Source organism: Mastigoproctus giganteus, chromosome 8, assembly GCF_048544385.1.
Source record: "Mastigoproctus giganteus isolate SK-2022 chromosome 8, ASM4854438v1, whole genome shotgun sequence".
NCBI classification, from domain to species: domain Eukaryota; kingdom Metazoa; phylum Arthropoda; class Arachnida; order Uropygi; family Thelyphonidae; genus Mastigoproctus; species Mastigoproctus giganteus.
This window is the reverse complement of record NC_143582.1, coordinates 59,895,569-59,915,892: the sequence shown is the minus strand read 5'-3', so window position 1 is coordinate 59,915,892 and position 20,324 is coordinate 59,895,569. Positions and strand designations below refer to the sequence as shown.

General features: G+C 36.0%; 1 protein-coding gene across 1 annotated transcript in view; it reads right to left on the bottom strand.

The window, feature by feature from the left end:
* The window catches only part of LOC150081560 (uncharacterized), a 710,435-nt gene that overhangs the window by 117,589 nt on the left and 572,522 nt on the right, over positions 1-20,324 (bottom strand). Inside the window, exons 26-27 of the mRNA XM_090380128.1 lie at positions 13,645-13,836; positions 7,003-7,140 (exon numbers count right to left, since the gene is read on the bottom strand). Coding sequence (XP_090236254.1) covers positions 7,003-7,140; positions 13,645-13,836 — 330 coding nt within the window. The remainder of the gene's footprint in view (positions 1-7,002; positions 7,141-13,644; positions 13,837-20,324) is intronic.

Genomic DNA, 20,324 nt, shown 5'->3' with positions numbered 1-20,324 from the left:
CTGGACAAATTGGAGCAGTGTGGCATTGGAGGCAAATTGCTATGGAAAAGGGGTGGTTGAAGGAGAGAAGACAGAGAGTGGTAATCAACGGACACTGCTCATCGTGGAGTAATGTTATTAGTGGAGTCCCTCAGGGTTCAGTATTGGTCCATTATTGTTTTCTGTATTTATAAATGATATTGATGATGGTATATCAAGCTTAATGTCCAAGTTTGCAGACGATACGAAGGTGGGCAGGGTTGTCAAGGACACTACTGACACTATGCTACTGCAACAGGATCTGGAAAGGTTGAGCAGATGGGCTGAGAGGTGGCAAATGAAGTTTAACATTGACAAATGTAAAGTAGTACATATGGGAAACAGCAAGCCCAGAGCAATGTATCAATTCTGTAGTACTACACTGACAGTGGTAGAGAATGAAAGGGACCTGAGGGTGGTTGTGCACGCAGATATGAAGTTTTCTGAGCAGTGCAGACGGGCTGCAAGAGTAGCTCACGGTGTATTGTCGATGATATATAGGAATTTTTCTAGCAGGATAAGGAGGTGATTATTCCCTTGTATAAGGCAATAGTCAGGCCACACCTAGAGTACTGTATACAGGTCTGGAGGCCTCATTTCAAGAAGGATGTAGAGATACTGGAACGAGTACAGAGAAGGGCAACAAGATTAGTGAATGGAACAAAGGAGTGCTCTTACAAAGAAAGGCTTAAGTTTTGCAATGTGTGTAGACTAGGCACCAGCGAGGAGATCTGATAGAGGTGTATAAAGCCTTGAATGGTTTGAGCAAGCGCAATGCTGATGGGATTCTTCCTCTTGCTCAGAATAATCACCTGAGAATGCATAAATTCAAATTGAGGAAAGACAGATGTAGGATAGACGTGAGGAAATTTGCCTTTAGCCAGCGGGTGGTTGGTTGGTTGGTGGAACAGACTTCCATCCCTTGTCGTGGAAGTTGATAGCCTAAATAAGTTTAAGGCTCAGCTGGAGAGGTATTTCGAACAAACAGAGTGGTGAATTGGAAGTGATTATTTTTTATTTATTTATTTATTTTTGGCTGATGCTGCATAAGCTTCCTTTCTTGCATCAAATACCCCTGACTTGTCAAGGAAGGGGATGGCTAAGGATCAATTAAAGAAAAATGTCTTGTTGTCTTGTAGTATACCTTGATTTTTGTCATTAACCACACTACCAATCTTTATATCATTACAAATGTAGACATTAAATTCCATAAGTCCAACACTGAACCCTTGAGGTGCAGTCCTCATCCTTTATTGTTTGCAGTATTTATTAACAATATTGATTCACTGACAACATTGGTCGACTAATATCAATTCACTAATAGCAATAATATCAATAAGGGGGGGGTGATAAGAGAGGTTCATTAATAACCTCTCTTTTTACCCCCCTATCTGGCACTCAACCAGTCCTTTACCCAATCAGTAAACTGCCTCTAAATGATTATTCCAACTTGTACAACAGAAATTTAGCATTAGTATTAGTAATGACAATGATGCCAGAAATCAAGATGATGCAGCATCAGCTAAATAAATAAATTCCCACATTACTTGCCCATCTCCTCCTTACTTAGACAACACTAGATGGAAGTTTGTTCCAACAATCAATTGCCTATTGGCTGAAGGAAAATTTCTGCACATTGAACCTGCAACATCCTTCCTCAATTTGAATTATGTGTATAGTGTGAGCAAGATGAAGGATTCTGTCACAAATGAGCTTACTCAATTCATTCAAAGTCTTAAACATCTCAATCAAATCTCCTCACAGGTGTCTAGTGTCCAGACACTGCAATTTGCAGAATTGAAGATTTTTTTTTGGTAAGAGCAACCTTTTTTTTTCCTCACTAATCTCACTGCTCTTCTCCACGCCCAGTCCAACAGATCAACGTCCTTTCTAAAATGATACTTCTGGACCTGCAAGGAGTACTTAAGATAAGGCCTCCTTATTCTTATTGGCAAAATTCCTTTATATCATTGACAAAACCCTATGAACTATCCTAGCAGCTCAGAGAACTTCATATCTGACCGCACATTCCAAGTCCTTTTCATTCTCAACTACCCTGTGGTACTATACAGTTGGTATGTTAACCTGGGATTACTGCTACCTATAAGAAGTACCTTGCATTTTTCAATGTTAAACTTCAATGCCATTTTTCAGCCTATCTGCCTAATTTATCTAGATCTTGTTGAAGTAACATACCCTGTTTACTGTCATTAACCACATGCCAACCTTCATATCATCTGCAAAGTTAGACATCAGACTTGATATGCCTTTATTAATATCACTAATAAAGACAGAAAACAATAATGGACCCAGTACTGTGGTACTCCACTAATAGCATTAGTCCATGAAGAGCAGTGCTCAACTACACTCTGTCTTCTCCCACTGAACCATCTCTTTATCTGTAGCAGTAACCCTTAAAGCCAATGCTCCAATTTCAGTAACAGTCTTTTATGTGCAACAGTATCAAAAGTTTTTGATACTGGTGTCTTTTGATACAATCAAAATTATTTTCTGCATCCAGAGATCCTTTTCCAATCACATTAGTCATAGAGGATTGCTACTTCATAAATATATGCTGGGACTATAGTATGACTGCATTCTTGTCTATATGGTCCTGCTTTACTTCTTTAACCAGTGACTACATAAATTTTACTGGAATAGAAGTTAAGCTAATAGGTCTGTAATTAGTCATGTCACCCTTTGATCATCCTTTGTGAATTTGGAAAGTGATTTGATACTGTTCCACAGTATCAAATCACTATCAAATCATAATCACGGCCTCCATAGCCGAGTGGTCATGAGCTGGAGTGCAGTAGCACACGCTCTTTGAGTAGACTGGGGTTCAAGCCCCTGACTGCTGAATACGGTCAATCTGCCAACCCACACTGGACCAGCGTGGCAGATTATGGTCCATTTCCCTCAGCATGAATTGTTGAGGCTTCCATCCTGCAGTGGGTTGATAATGGCTGCACTTTACCTTTTTTTTTTTTTTTACAGTTCCACATTTATGTGGATAGTATCAAAAGCATAAATGAAATCAATTATATATGTCAAAATTATTTCCTATATCCAGTTCTTTTGTTACTACATCATAGTGGTTAATGAGATTGATCACACAAGATTTCCTCTTACTGCTACCTTAACAAATCCATACTGTGATTACCATAAAACTCAACTGCTGTGAAGATAACCCCTCATTACTTTTGATTGTTTAACTACCGATCCCATTATTTTCCCTGGAACAGAAGTAAATTATACAGGTTTGTAATTATTCAATTTGCCCTTTGTAGAAACCAAATCCAAGTATGCTCTCATAATTATGCCTAAAGATTTGCTTACCTCTTTTGCTGCTTGTTTTAATATAATTAGATAGATCTAGACAATTCAAGACAATTCATTTTCTTTTGTCTTCAACGAATTTCTCTTCCACTTATTTCTACTTGGTCATAAAATCATTAAGTTCCCATTTATAACTTGGTATACTTCTGGTATTCCCATCCTTTTCTTTTCTACCAATGCAAAGTACTTCTTATAGGTAGCAGATTCTTTGCTACTGTTTTTCATTCTTACCCAGAGACTTACCTCTGATGTCTCTCTGCTTACCTAATCACCTTGGTGACTTGTTTTTAGACTAGTCTGTGCTCACTATACATTTCTGTTCCCTGATAATTTATAATCAAACCTGATAATTTATAATCAATTTTGCTTCTTTGCCACTAGTCTTACCTGAGATTAGTGGGAAAAAAAAAGTTCATCTGGCCCATTTAGATCAAAACCTTGAACAGCATATCTTTGTTAGTATAAAAAATGTATATCTTCTATGATTCTTCCCCAAATGTACTTCCCATTTAGAATTTATCTGCAGTTTGTAATATCATCAGTTGATCCCAATGAAAAGAATTTAAAAACTCTAAGGTCATTCTAGTTGTCCCTTTAAGTTTACATTTTGCTTTCATAAACAGCAGCTTACAAAAGCAAAATCCCTTCCCTATACCTTTGAAAGCAGTTATATCTTAAATAGATCCCACATCCATATATTATAATCACTACTGCTTAGTGATTCATTTAACTTAGGATTCTTAATGTACAAAGAGTCATTGCTGATAATCAGGTCAAGGGTATTGCTTTCTCTTGTTGGCTCTGTCATATGTTACTACAGAAAGCAGTGAGCCAATAAATCCAGAAAATATCACATCCTGGATGAGTTATCACCCCACAAGTTGCAGTCAATATCTGGAAAGTAAAAATATCGCATAATAACATACTTTGATTTACTCGCCCACCCCCATTTGTCTGTATGGTTGTTCATCATATTTGTTACAGTCATTTGGCCTATAAGACACTTCTATTCTCATTTCTGTTTTCCCCTTACATGTCACACCAAAAATAGCTCAACAATGCTTGTTCAGAAGCACAGAGCTGCTCCCCACTTCCTGTTCTACCTGTCCCTCTTGTACGCGTTGTGCTAACTGTATTCAAATTCTCATCCTGTATGTCTGAGTGGCACCATGTTTCTGATATCCTACAATGTCCACATTTGATGATTTAAACAATACTTTGAATTCATCAAATGTGTTCAGAAGACACACAGCTGCCTCCTGTACACATTGTACTAACCATGTTAAAATTCTACATTCCTTATATCTGAGTGGTATCACATTTCTGATATTCCTACAATGTCCACATTTGATGACTAAACCAATACTTCAAATTCCTCAAATATTTTTCTGAAGAGACAGCTGCTACCCAGCTCCTATCCTATCTGTCCCTCCTTTACACATTGCACTAACCATATTCAAATTCTGCATCCCTTATGTCTGAGTAGCACCATGTTTCTGATATTCTTACAATGTCCACACTTGATGACTTAACCAATATTTCAAATTCATCAAATTTGTTTACTATACTCTTAACATTAGTGTACACACAAGTATATATGCACTTATTTCAGTTTGCAGTAATATTAACACAACACATGTAAGTGTTAGTCTCATAAGAACCACCTTGCTTTCCACACTGCTGCATGTCCTAATAAAAGTATTCCAAGAATTATTTTAACCTTCACCTGTGGCTTCTGTTAATCTATTAGACTGCATAACCTCAAGCCAGAAGTTTACTGACAAACCTAACACTGCCTCAATAGCATCATAAAATATTCTTGCACCCCTTCTACTTAAATGTATTCCATCCATGTAAAAACAGTCACTCCTCTTAACAAGTGCAGACCATGCTGGGGAAAATCTACCCCATTTGTCTTGCACAATCTCTCCAGGGTTGAAGTGGTTGACAAGGTGCTCAACATTCACTCCCTCGTATTGTGTCAGAATTGCAGACATTTCCAATAACTAGGCAGAATTGCAGACATTTCCAATTTTAATTCTAACTTGCAACTTTTTCTCAACATTGCCCTGTACCTATTAAGTAAATTCTCAGATGTCATATCCTTGGTATCATTAGTTCTAATATGTACAACATTATCACCTTTTTTTTTGTGCCATTAAAAGATGGTAACTGTTCTATAATCACTAACTTTAGTTCCTGCCAGACCTATCTTGACCCTATTCAACCTGTCCTTTTTTTTGCATAATACATTTCCCATTTCTCTGATAATGGAGTCATCAACTATAGCTATTTCCTGTCTGACCAGTGCTCTCTGCTGTTTAGGATGTTATTGTGTAGCTTGATGCTTAAATATTGGCTCTAGCATTGAGCTGAGCAGCTCAGTGCTTGATGGGGGCCTCATTTCAGTTCTGAGAGTATTAACCTTTTTCTTGAAGCCCTCACAGAAGCCATCAAAATGCTCAATTTTGCACATAATCCCCTCATGCTCGTTAGAACAAATGCACACAAAGGCATCTCCTTTGGCTGTAACATGTCCAGCTAAAGGTAGGCAACAAGTAGTGCACATAATATAATTCTGATTTACAGGAGAATTTACAGTGGGAGTTCTCCTCTGAGCAAAAGCATTTCTGCCACTTTAAGCTTTTTGCTTTGCTGCAGCATGATTTTAATCTAATTTAAATTTTAATTTCGTTGATTTTAATTTAAACATAACTCATAAAATTACAGCTAAGAATATAATAATGCTACATTAATCTCACCTTATTTGCAGAAATAATACAAACTATGCAATTTTAAGTTATGTTATTTTAAGTTACATATGTGTCATTCTACTGTGTAGTTAGGGAGAGGTGCTGTCAGTACTGTGTTTTTATTCTTTCTCATCATCCAAACCATAACAAAGAACCCCAGAAATTTTCAAAATTTCTGGAAGAATAAAAATCTGAAAATGAATTTTGTACATAAATATTCTTAAACATTAATTTTTCCTTATTTTGACTTGCCTGCCCATTATATTGAAATTATTGTCAAAAGTCAAATCAAATCAGAATTAAAAAAAAAAAAAAAATCTTGTAATAAAAACTTTTTGCTTTTTTTTTATGTATTATTGATTTATTAGTAGATTAACTTTTGTCAACTTCTGGATTTAAATACAGAATTGATACATTTTTAATTTTGTAAGTCCAAATAAAACAACAGCTGATGGCTATAATCATCTGAAAATTTCAAAGCTATTTTCATTCTGTCATATGTTATAAATTGTGTCTCCAATCACCTGAAAACCCAGATAAAAAATGGCAGCACTAACGGAAAGATTTCAAGAAATTTTGTACATAGCACAGGCAGCCCACACATGAAAAACATATATACATACATACATGCTAAAATCATCACACACTGACGAAAATTGTATATACATGTACATACATTAAAGGAATTAAATACTGTTAACACAGAGGTGAATAATGCAAATTCTCTAATGATGATGAGGATATGAAAATATAGGTTAAATGTCATATCTGATTTTAATAACACAGTTTTATGTTATGTTTATTCCAAAAGGTTCTATTACCTGTGTCATGTCTTGAAACACTTATATTAAGAAACATCTTCAAAAAAAAAAAAAAACTCCTTAAAACTTACAAAAAAATATTGCAACTGCATCTGAGGTTTTAATGACATTTTTCAAAGCTTCTCCCTCCACTGCTTCAATATGATCTCCAGCAGGATCTTTCTGCAGCAGAAGCCAGTCTAATATCCTTTCTGAGCTTTTCATGTCTCCTAATAATTGAACAAATGGAGTAAATTAAATAATTTAGTATGTAAGTATATAAATATGTTATGCAGTTTATATAATTGATTCAATTCAACATAAACAACTTATTTAATGTATATAAATGAATTATAATTTATTTATTTATATATTAATTATTAATTAATTTACTTTGAACTAATTAAGTTAATTCAGGCTGTTTTTAGGCACCTTTCATAATAAGAATTATGAAAGACATCTTAAAACGGCTGCAAAAGGATTAAGAATATACTCAACTCTAATAAATATCAGGTATAAAAGCTTACACCTTTTTTAATTTATTTCTCATATTACAGATCATGTCACAATGACATGATCTGTCATTGTGAGAGATCATGGGAATGATGAGAATTTAGTGGAAACACACTTGAAATAATTTTCTTCTTTATTAAGAGCTTGTATAAACTACTTCAATATACCTAGCTTTATATACAGAGGAGATAACAATAATTTTGATTGAAACAATAATTTGTTTCAATCTACTAATGGCTTATCTTTAATGTTCTTTGAAACTGATGTTAGAGAGACTGCCATGGTGGCTATGCTTTCCCAATGTTCAGTTCCTGGTTGACTATCCCACTCACACAGAAAGAAAGGCACTTTTGTGGAACAAGTCATAGCTGAGTAGCAAAACCAATAACTTTAAAATGGATGCATACCTGTTTCCATTGTGAAGGAGAACTCCTTTGAGGCTTTGCTTTGATGAGTCAATAAACAGTTCCATTCTGATGGTTGGTAGAAAATTCAAAAAGTACATAACTGCAGAAGAGTTCTTGCAACATATTATCGAGCCTTCTTTGGAAAAATGGAGAACCAATTCTTTTTTACCATGTCTACACCATAAAAACGCTTTGTTGTTGGGCCAGTGGATCCTTGAATTTCAGTCTAAATCTTCCCAAAGGGCCTGGCAGAGGTTTTAGGATCAAGACTAAATTCAAGGATCCACTGGCCCAACAACACTCTCATGAGAGACTTAAAGTCTCTCATGAGAGTGTCAAGAATAAACAGCTGTGGTTCAGAGTTGAGAATTTCTTCATTATATTAGTTATATCACTGGCACCTTGATAGCCAGGTGGGCAGGAGCAACAGTGCACAGCACACGCTTCTTGATTAGACCGGGGTTCGAGCCCGTGACCACCAAATACGGAGGATGCGGAAAGGTCAGAGGATGACCGCCGCATATCCCCGGAGCGATATGGCCTTGGTTGCTAATGCTCCTTAAAACCAAAGAACAAACAAACAAACAGCTGAAGTAATGTTGTAATGGGGTATAAAAAGGTTTGTTTATTCTTTGTGTTCTAACTTACTACATTTATGAAACAAAAGTAGTAGTCATTAATGTTATCCCCTGATTCCCTACACCTTGCAAATGGCAAATGTCTTGGCTTTCTTTTCACCACATTTCCATAATTGCAAGCCCTCCAAACAAATTTTACTTTTGGTCACCTAATTTAATTCCAAAATATGCAGCATATATATTTTCTCAAATAATAGTATATCCTGCCTTTGTCTCACCACAACACACACTGTTACTGAAAATGTAACAAAATATATTTGGATTGTTCACACAACCGTGAGCTGCCACTGTCAAAGTCATAGAATATTAAAACCACATTAGCAACGGATACCAGTTAGGATTATTTCGCCAGAAAACAAGTGAATACAGAAGAAATGCTTCACAGGTTTACGTAACTAAATGACTCTTTGGTTTCACATGTCTAACCACATCCAGGCATATTTATACCTGTCAGTCACAAAAGGAAGTAGACGCACATTGCCGGAATATGCATCTAAGAAAACAATTCTTACTGTTCATAAAAAATTTGTATGCGACGAGTAAAAGCAGTTTGGATTTTTTGAATTTAGCTAAAAGTAAACCCAAAAACACAGTGAATTATTAATCTGTGCAAGAGGAAGAATCCCATCAGCATTGAGCTTGCTCAAACCATTCAAGGCCTTATACACCTCAAACAGATCACTTTGCAGGTGCCTAGTCACCAGACACTAATTCGCAAAACATAAGCCTTTCTTCATAACAGTAACCCTTTGTTCCATTCACTAATCTTGTTGCCCTTCTCTGTACTCATTCCAGTAGCTCTACATGTATCCTAAAATAAGGCCTCCAGACCTGTATAGAGTACCTAAGGTGTGGCCTGACCATTGCCGTATACAAGGAGATAATCACCTCCTTATTACTGCTAGAAAAATTCCAGTATTTATCGAAAAGACACCATGAGCTACTCTTGCAAACTGTCTGCACTGCTCAGAAAACTTCATATCTGACTGCACAATTACCCCCAGGTCCTTTTCATTCTCTACCACTGTCAGTTTAGTACCACCCAGTTGATACGTTACTCTGGGGTTACAGCTACATATATGCAGTACTTTATACGGAAACTTCAGTTGCCACCTCTCAGCCAACCTGATCAACTTTTCTAGATCCTGTTGCAGTAGCGTACTGTTATTAGTGTTATTAAAACCCTACCAACCTTCATATTGTCCGCAAACTTAAACATTAAGCTTAATATACATTCATCAATATCATTAATAAATACAGAAAACAACAATGGACCCAACACTAAACCCTAGGGGACTCCACTAACAATATTAGTCCACGAAAAGCAGCGTCCATTGATTACCATTTTCTGTCTTCTCCCACTCAACCATTCCTTTTAACAGAGCAGCAATTTGCCCTCAATGCCACACTGCTCCAATTTGTACAGCAGTCTTCCATGTGCAACAGTATCAAAAGTCATCCTAAGATCAAATCAGTCAGACAAGATTTCCCCTTAACAAACCCATGCTGTATCTGAACTATAACTGAAGTCTTGTCTAGATGATCCTGCATAACTTCCTTAACCAATGACTCCATTATTTTACCTGGAACAGAAGTTAAATGGTCACACAAGTAATTACAGACCTGTAATTACTTGTTCACCATTTGATCCTTCTTTGTGAATTTGGGGTCACTTTTGCACATCTCCAGTTAATGGGTACCTCCCATGAATCCAAGGAAGATCTCATAATTATGGCTAAGGGTTTGCTTACTTCCTTTGCTCCCTCCTGTGGTGGATAGATCAAATCCACCCCAGGTGCCTTTCTTATGTTTATCAACAACGGTTTCTGCTCTACTTTGCTCTCAGTTATTACAAAATCATTTAGCTCACTGCCAGAGTTTAATACACCTCTGACATTCCCCTCCCTGAATAACTCCTCATGTGTAAATGAAGATGAAAAATACTCATTCAGTTTGTTAGCTACCTGAGCAGGATCATCAGAGTTGATCCATTGATATCAAGTGACCCATCTGATTCATCCCCTTCCTTCTAGAGTTTACATAAGTAAAGAACTCTTTGCTGTTTTTGTTTGCATCCTTTTCCAAAGATTTCTCGTAATCAGCATTTGCCTCCTTTGTGATTTGATTACAGACCAGCTTATATCTACCATAGGCTTCTGTGCCACCTGTTAATTTATACGTATCTCATGCATTTTTCTTCTCTGACACAAGAGTTCTCATTAGTTCATCTGACATCCATTTAGGCCTAAACATTGAACAGTATTTTTTAGTTGGTATGAAGAGCCTAGTAGCTTCCAAGATTAATTCTTTGAATGCTTCCCATTTAAATTTGCTGTTGGTAACATCATCAGTTGGTCCCACTTTATAGTATTTAGAAAGTGTCTCAGACCACCATAGTCACTTTTACAGAAGCACAAACCCTTCCCTTTACCCCTGATGGTAGTTACCTCTTTGAGTAAATCCCACATCAGCACATTGTGATCACTGCCAACTAGTGGTTCCTTTATCTGCAGAATCTTAATGCATGAAGAATCACTACTGATAATCAGATGAAGAGCATTACTCCCTCTAGTTGGCTCCTGAACATATTGCTGTAGAAAATAATCATCCAATAAATCCACAAAACCTTGCTAGTGTATGAGTGACCAACCCACAAGTTCCAGTCATAATGGGGGATTTTAAAATTCACAGATATTAAGACAATCTGATTTACTGGTCCACTATTTCTCTGTACAGTTGTTCATTATACTGATCAGAGTAATTAGGTGTATAACATGCTTTTCCAGTGTTTATGTCACCAAACTGACTCAACACTGCACTGTCTGCCCATATCAACTAGTTGCACTTCTTTAGATTTTATGTGTTTCTTAATTAATAGCTTAACCCCTCCTCCCTTCCTAGCCTGTCTATACTTTCTGTACACATTGTACTCCCCAAATTTGAATTCTGCATTCTTTATATCTGCGTGATACCGCATCTCTGATATTCCAACAATATCTGCCTTTGATATTTTGACAAACACCTCAAATCCATCAAATTTATTTACCAAACTTCTGACATTGGTGCATACACAAGTATACGTGCACCTGTTCTTATTCTTAGTTACCCTAACACAGCCCATATATTTACTTGTTCTGCGATGACTCCCAGCAGTCTCTGAAATCCCTCACTCCTTGTTTTCCAGGCTGCTGCTCAATCCAATAGAAGCAGTGCAAGAATCACTTTCATCTCTGCCAGTGGCTACTGTTAATCTATTAGTCCATGAATTCCTCAAAGTTTACAATGTCATGAATATAATCATTAACTGTGTAGTCACTCAAGTTTAACTAGGGTCCACTCCTGAAAGAGTGTGTGCTACTACACTTACATTCCTGATCACTCGGCTATGTAATCAATACAATCAGGAATTGTACTGCATTAAAAAAATTAATTTTCTAAATCTCACCTGAAAGGGCTCATGTTTGTCAAGTCCTGTGAACATGCCTGAACGAGCCCTAATCAGTTGTTGCATTCTATTGTAGTAAATTTTTTGAAAAGATGGGAATAAATAATGAAAAGAGTCTTGCTTATCTCTGATATCCACCCATAAATGTTCACTGGAACTTGAAAATTGGGGGGGGGAATGAAATCTGCCACTGTCATAACAGAAAATAAGAAAACAAATTGACTTCAACTAAAGAAATGAAAACTTATTTGATATGACATGTGCTAGTCTGCCAATTGTTGTTTGATATGACATGTGCTAGTCTGCATAGTTGTTGCCAATTGTGCTAAATAAAGATACAATGGTATGTACTAAATAGAGATACACTGTTCCTCATGGAAACAAAAAAAAAAAAAAAAAAAAAAACCAGCACACTTACCCACACTGTTACGTGAGTAAATATAGATTCATGCAGTATCACTCATGTCTTCTGAAGTTATTATAGGCATCATGGTAAGGTCCAATATTCCATATGTTTTGGGAATACCATCTTAAAATAGTTTTTGAAAGATAGCAGCTAGACAGTTCACTGACAAACTCTATGAGGAAACTGATCAACTAGTGTAAATCTTACTGCCCTCTAATCTGCAACTGTGACTAGAGGGAGTCTGAGTATATATGTGAGCGGAGGGAAGCTGAAGTCATGTTATGCCAAGAAGATAGCATTAGTAGTTGCAAATGATGCAAGAAAGCAAGCTTATATATCAGCAAAAAAAAAAAAAAAAAACTATCCAACTCATCTGTTCATCCCTCTCTAATAATTTGAAAATTCTCTAATTCTTCCTTAAATTTATTCCAACTACCCACACGACAGTAGTTTGTTCCAACAATTACTCTCTGACTGAAAACAAATTTTTGCACATCTATCATACAGCCATCCATTTTGCAATTTAAGTTTATGCTCCCTTACATGTTTTGTCTGAGAAAGAGAAAGGATGCCATCAGCATTTTGTGGAAGTGTTGAATCCTGCTGTACTTGAATTTCAATATTTACAAAGAAAATTTCAGAAAATAAGTGATGCCAAACTCAAAGAGGGGATGTTTGTTGTTATAAAATGAGACAATTACTGATAGACTCCTCATTTGAAAAGGCTCTTAACCAAAAGGAACACACACACACACACACACTGCTTAGACCAAATTTATGTGGCAATAGAAAAGCTTCTTTCAGAAAAAAAAAAATCTCCAGATTATAAAAACATTGTGTTTTCGATGATGGAGATGTGTCATGATCTAGGATGTAATATGTCCCTTAAATTCATCTTCTGGATTTCTTTCCTACCAATCTGGGATATGTGAGCAAATGAATCCTACTTACATAGAACATAAAAAATAAGATTTCATCAAGATATACGCATGACAGAACAAAGTATAAAAGGAAGTGAAATCCAGTCATGTTAGCTGATTATTGTGGAATCTCATATGAGAAGCTATGCAATCATCCTAAAAGTGGAGGCCATCTGGTAAAAAAATTCAGGTAATGCAAAGTATGATAAAATCATTTTTTTATCTTTTTATATAGTAAATATAACTACACATTTCTCAAAAATTTTATGTAATACATAAAAAAAAAAGATCATATTCAAAAACTATGCTAAAAACTATGTTAGAAATACCTAGTTTAAGAAAGGAAACAAAAAAATTTTAAATTTGTTGAACAGTGTTATATTCTGTATAAATATTTTTATTTACCAGCATATATAACAGGTTCTCTTTCTTCTCCTCTGAAAAACAATAGAGCAGGTACAGCATAAACCCCATATTTTTTTGCCAGCATTCTGTCCTCAATCTTGACTATGCGGATCTCTTGAGAATCAGCATCATCATCAATTTTTTCCATTTCTTCCAAAATTTTATCACACTGTTTACAGCTGAGTCTGCTATCTAAAATCAAATGATATGATAGATTAAAATTTATTTGAAACATTTTAAAATCAGTGAATAAAGTATCATGTATAAAGAGACACTGGACAAACCATTAGTCATCTGTGTAATATTTCTCAATTAATAATGGTTAACCCCATCCATTAGCACAAATCACTTTATTAATTCCCATTGTATGAATTTCTAGACCCCTTAAATAGTTTATATCAATATTAGGTCATTTTGAAAAAACAGCTCATAATTCATTTGTTTCATTGATGCAGTTGTGGTATACTTACAGTCAATTCATTTGAGGCTTACATTGAAGATAGTCCCATAAGACCATTATAGATTTTAAATCTGATGACTTGGCTGGCAAATTTACATTTGCTAGCCAAGCAAATCTACCATTCCCATGTGTTCTTGGGTCAGTTTAAAACAGTAGAGGTCCTATGAACTGGACAGCTGTTATCATGGAATATAGGTGTATTGAAATTACAAGTGTCCTTCAAATGTTCAGTAAAAGGTGCAACCTGATTATAGAGGAATATTTATATAGCCAGCCTGATTTGTCAAGTTAGTATTTCAAGTAGGGGGAAACCACTTCATAGTTAAAACATCCCAAAAACATCACTGACCAACCCAACTTGTACAAAATCTTGTGCACAATATGGATGAAATGACTCTGCTTCTCCTGTGAACTCTGGGCTTGGTATCATTAGGGTATAGGCAAAATTTGGATTTTTCATTCCACATCACAACTTTCGATCATCAATAGTCATAGTTTTTATACATTTTAGCCCAATGTAGCTGTAAACACTGGTCTTTTTTTTTTTTTTTTTTTTTCTTTTTTTTTTTGGGGGGGGGTTATTCCAGATATCCATGTTATGTAATTCTATTTGCAGTGTTCTCTCAGATATCACCTAATGATATCCTTGGTTAATTCTCTGTAGCAGTTTGAAATCATTTTTCATTTACTAGATGCAATATTTACTGGCAATCTGAATTGCTTAGCACAAAGTTTACATCGCAATTATGCCATTGTTTTCTGACTGATTTTAATTCAATCCATTCATTTAAAAGTATTAATACCGTTCCTTCTGAACCACTAGAAAACAGAGATATGTCTTTCACAAGATGTTAATTCACACTAACATTTTTTTTTCTTCCTTTTTTTTTTTTTTTTCAGTAAAACCCTTTTTAACCCTTTTTCAGTAAAACCCAGTAATGAACACTTTTTTCAAGAAAAGGGTAAACAGAAAGTGGACATGGAAGATTCCAAATGGATTAATAACTAATGAAATCGACTTCATCCTCACTAACAGAAGATATATTGTGAATGATGTTCCCGTCCTGAATAAGGTAAATGCTGGAAGTGATCACAGAATGGTAAGATGTACACTTGATATAGATGTAGGAAAGGAAAGGAAAAAACTGACTCAAGTAAATAATACAAAGGTCTTTGAGATACCAGAGGAGGAAAAAAAGCAGTATGTACTGGAACTTAAGAACAAGTTTGAGCTTCTGCAGACTGCTCAGGACCAAGATATCGACGAGGAATATTACAACTTTCTGAAAGTGATAAAGCCCAAGAAACCTATAGGGAAACAGAAATCCAAAGAAGAAAAAATTAGTCAAGAAACACTTGTCATGATGAACCAAACACGACAAATGAAGAGTAAGAAAAATGCTGACAGGGAGAAAATTGCATAATGATTTATGCAAAGCCATTAGAAAGAGACTCAGAGAGGACATAAGAAGATTTAACACAAGAAAAGTAGAACAAGCATTAAGAGAAAACAAAGGATTTAAATCAGCAGCCATCAGCAGTAATACCGAAAGACAGATGATACTGAAACTGAAGAATAGCGATGGTGTACTTATAAACAGCAGAGAAGGAATGATACCAGCAGTGGGGAAGATGGATTGCAAAGTAGCAACACATACGGCATACCCGATATTCTTCCTAATGAGGTAAAACATGCATTGAAGAAAATGAAGAAGTGGAAAGCCCCGGGGGAAGATGAAGTTTCTGTAGAGTTGTTAAAATTGGGAAGAAGAGACATAACACAAAAACTGGCAAGGCTCTTCACAAAGTGCATTAGAAACGGTGTGATGCCTAAGCAGTGGAATAATGAAATCATAGTTTTGCTGCATAAGAAAGGAGATAAATCAGAAATTGGAAATTATAGACCAATTAGCTTGTTATCCCACATCTACAAGTTGTTCACATGGGTCATTACTAACAGATTAGAAAGAATACTTGATGAGAATCAACCGAAAGAGCAAGCTGGCTTTAGGACAGGATTCTCAACTATGGATCACCTTCACGTAATATCACAGCTAATGGAGAAAGCAAATGAATATAAAACACCATTATGCCTGGCATTTGTGGATTATTAAAAGGCATTTGACTCCATACAGCATAAGGCAATGTTTCGGGCACTGGAAAGACAAGGCATAGATACCCCATATATTAAGATTTTGAAGAAAATATATGAGAGTGCTACCTCCTTTATTAGACTAGACAAAGACAGTAGCAAATTTAAAATTGAGAAAGGAGTTCGACAAGGAGACACAATATCTCCGAAGCTGTTTACTGCTGCCCTTGAGGAAGCTTTCAGAAGATTAGACTGGTCGCAGAAAGGAGTCAATGTGAACAGAGAGTACCTAAACCATTTACGATTTGCAGATGACATTGTGGTCATAAGTCACGATCCCAAAGAATTAGAGGAAAATCTTAATCAGTTATGCACAGTTAGTAAGGATTTTGGACTAAAGATGAATATGGCTAAAACAAAAGTAATGATGAACAAGTATGCCACAGAAAGGGAAATAATGATTGAAGGAGCAGTAATTGAAAAGGTGGAGTCATATACTTATCTGGGACAAGTTATTAGCTGTAATAATGATAAATGGCTGGAAGTCAAGAGAAGAATAAATTTTGGATGGATAGCATTCAGGAAATATAGTCACATACTGAAGAGCAATATCCCAGTTTGTCTGAAACATAAAATAATGAACTAATGTATACTCCCCACCATGGTTTATGGAAGTGACACTTGGGCACTCACCTAAAGAATGGAAGAGAAGCTGAGAACTACACAGTGAAGAATGGAACGAATTATATTGGGAATCAGACTGTTAGATAAGACAAGAAACACATGGATTAGGCAGCAAACTCAAGTAAAGGACATTCTTATCAAAACTAAAGAACTAAAATAGTCTTGGGCAGGATACATAACTCGAAGACATGATGACAGATGGACTAAGAAAATAACAGAATGGTACCCAAGAGGAGCTAGAAGAAAACCTAGAAGACAAAGGTGGAGATGGATAGATGAAATTCATGAGTTTTTGGGTAGTAAATGGATGGCCAGTGCTCAAAACAGAAGGAACTGGAAAGTTGCTGGAGAGGCCTTCATTCTGTATTGGATTGAAAATGGCTGATGATGATGATTCTTCAGTCATAGCTAGTACACCTATAAGAGGAGAAAATGGGTTAACATTACTCTAATTTCATTTCTGTAATCAAATAAGCACAGAAGATAGATGTGTTTAATCTGTTATTTGCTCCAAGGATATGCAGTGGTCATTCCCTGACCTTTCCGCATCCTCCGTATTTGATGGTCATGGGCTTGAACCCCGGTATAATCAAGAAGTGTGTGCTGCGCACTGCTGCTCCTGCCCACCTGGTATGGAGGCGCCCACATACAAGTGACTAATTTTTTGTCTGGTGTCTGAATGTGTGTGTGTGTGGGGGGGGGGGGATATACTATGAAGTTAAAAGTGAAGTAATATTTACTGCATTAATAAAGACATGCTTGTATATGAGTGAATGGCTTCTGCAATTTAAGTCTCTTCTTTTTATTCTCATATGTTTAGCATCATATAAATAGGCTTGCATATATATAATTAGTAGGCACACATTAAAAATATTTCAAAAAAAGAAAAAAGAAAAAAAGTTTTTACTGTTTGAAAAGGTTGTACCCATATTGATCTTTTTATTTCATTTAACTTATTTTATCTTTTTTATCTGATGTTTCTGTTTTATCTAAGTTTTAACTATGATATTTATATTTCATGTATCTTTGGGTATTCTGTAGTTTATCTATCCCCTGCACTCTATTTTATTTGGTTCTTTGCTATTTAGCCTTTCAAGGAGGCTTTAGAGTGCTGTCTGTGGCTATACTTTATTCTACAATCTGTTAGTTGCTAATCTACTATCTTGCTTTACTTGGGCTGTTATTTGGTTTTTAGGAGCATTAGCAACTAAGGCCATATTGCTCCGGGGATATGCAGTGGTCGTTCCCTGACCTTTCCGCATCCTCTGTATTTGGTGGTCATGGGCTCGAACCCCGGTCTAATCAAGAAGCGTGTGCTACGCACTGCTGCTCCTGCCCACCTGACTATGGAGGCGCCTTTACTTGGGCTATTGGTAGTCTATATATTCCAGAGCTTTAGAAAAGTTGTGATGCTCACTTTAGAAAAGTGAGCATCACAACATCCTGAGGCATTACATTGTATACCAAAAGGGATAGAACACACTTGGACCAATCTGTCTTGGCCAAACCTAAGTGCCTTAGCTATCTCTGTATGGACTTGATTTAATGCTTTGTACTTCTGTTGTTATTAAATGGATATATTATTATTGTCTTATATATCAGACTTGGATATTAGCTTTTTTTTTTTTTTTACAGATTGTACAATAAAAGCCGTAAGATAATAAATAAAATATAAAGAATAGCAATTACACAATATAATAAATAAAGCGATAAAAGATATAAAAACAACCTCAGCTTTCAGAGGCGACCGCCTCCTTTATCAACAGTAAGACTCAACTTGTCATGGTACATCCTTAAATAACTGCAGAATCATGGCTCGCAGCACATGTTGTTGTAGGAGCATGGGCAGTATCCTCTGCACGTGCACAGAAATGGCTCAGAAGCCTGTGAGGCTGAACCATTCATCCCATCCAAGAATTACGGTTTTGAAGAGGGGATGAATACAAATTCCCCTGTCTCTATTAATGATATTATGCTCAGAAGAGCAAATCCGCAAACTCTTGAGCCATTTGAAAAATCGACTATGATGGCATAGCCAAGTGAAATATGGTGGTTCTCCTCCCAAAAATGTTCGGCCACAGCAGATTTTCCATAATCTGTGGCCTTTATTGCATTAATATTCTCTCCCATACAATCACTGAAATGTCATTTTGTCTCACCAACGTAGAACTTCCCACAATCCAGGCATTTAATCTCATTATGACCCTACTTGTACCTTCTATGGGTACGGGATCTTTAACCTTTGTCACAACTGTGTACAATATTTGACCTGGCAGTTGCACACAGAGTGTCTGTCAAGTATGTAATACTCGGAAGATTCGCTCAGTTAAGCCTGCATAATAGGGAATGTATGCGGCGGCAATGGGTGCTAATAGCTCTCTTCATCAGTGTTCCGCTTCTTGAACATGTTTATCCAAGACCTTCTGAGGGTATCTGAATTTCTTGAGATCTGCTGTGATGCGCTTAATCTCCTCCATTCTATTCTCGGAGGTGCTATAGTGGGACACAGCCCTAACCAACAAGGCCCTAATAACACTATTCTTGTGATTGTCAGCTAGTGCCATGCTGTAATGTGTATATTGCCCCCAACACATGGGTTTTCTATATACACTCATTACTCTATAAACCAACACAACAAGAAAAGTGAGGGTACCATCTATCTATACTAAATATAGTATGCTTGAGTCACCAGCACCTTTTTTGTGGAGGACACTTGTGTTATGCGGAATAAATCACAAAAAAATTTCAAAGTTTTAACTGTTACTGCTGCACAACAGTGAGAGGTAGTGCTCTGAAACTTGGTATACCAAGTTAACTTTTGGCAGAGAATGCAAAACTTTTGGTGTCCAGGCTCAAAAACCTTCACATTTTTTACAATGCAGTCTAAAATTGGTACCAAAAATTTGTTGTAACAAATTTAAGCAAGATTTTTGAAAGTCATAACTTTGAAATAAAAACCTTTGGTACCTTCTTCTTTGGAAATTCCACTTACCAACTGCATGAATTCAGTCTAACTAAATATCAGCTCTTATACTTGTTTTCTGGCTGAGATATTTTCCTTTAAAAATTGACTCAAAATTTGAAAGTCAAATTTGACCTATATTAAGGAGCTAATGTCTTAAGGTGAGACACCTTCAATTCTCTCATTTTTGCCACCACTGGAAAGAGCAGAGTTTCAGCTACAAGGATCATGGTTTATCTGTTTTGTGTCTTTGTGCTTAAGGTCTTAAAATTAAGGCTAAATATCAAGTAGTTTTATTTGCCGTATTGTTATTTTGTGAGATCTTTTTTTGTTGTAGAACACTTCTTTAATCCTGCCTTATGTTTAGAATAATCTAGAAATAGAGTATATTCTAGAATTCTGGAATATTCTAGAACACCCAAGAATTATAGAATATTCTAGTGAATTCCAAAAAACTGATGAACATTCTATAACTCTGGAAT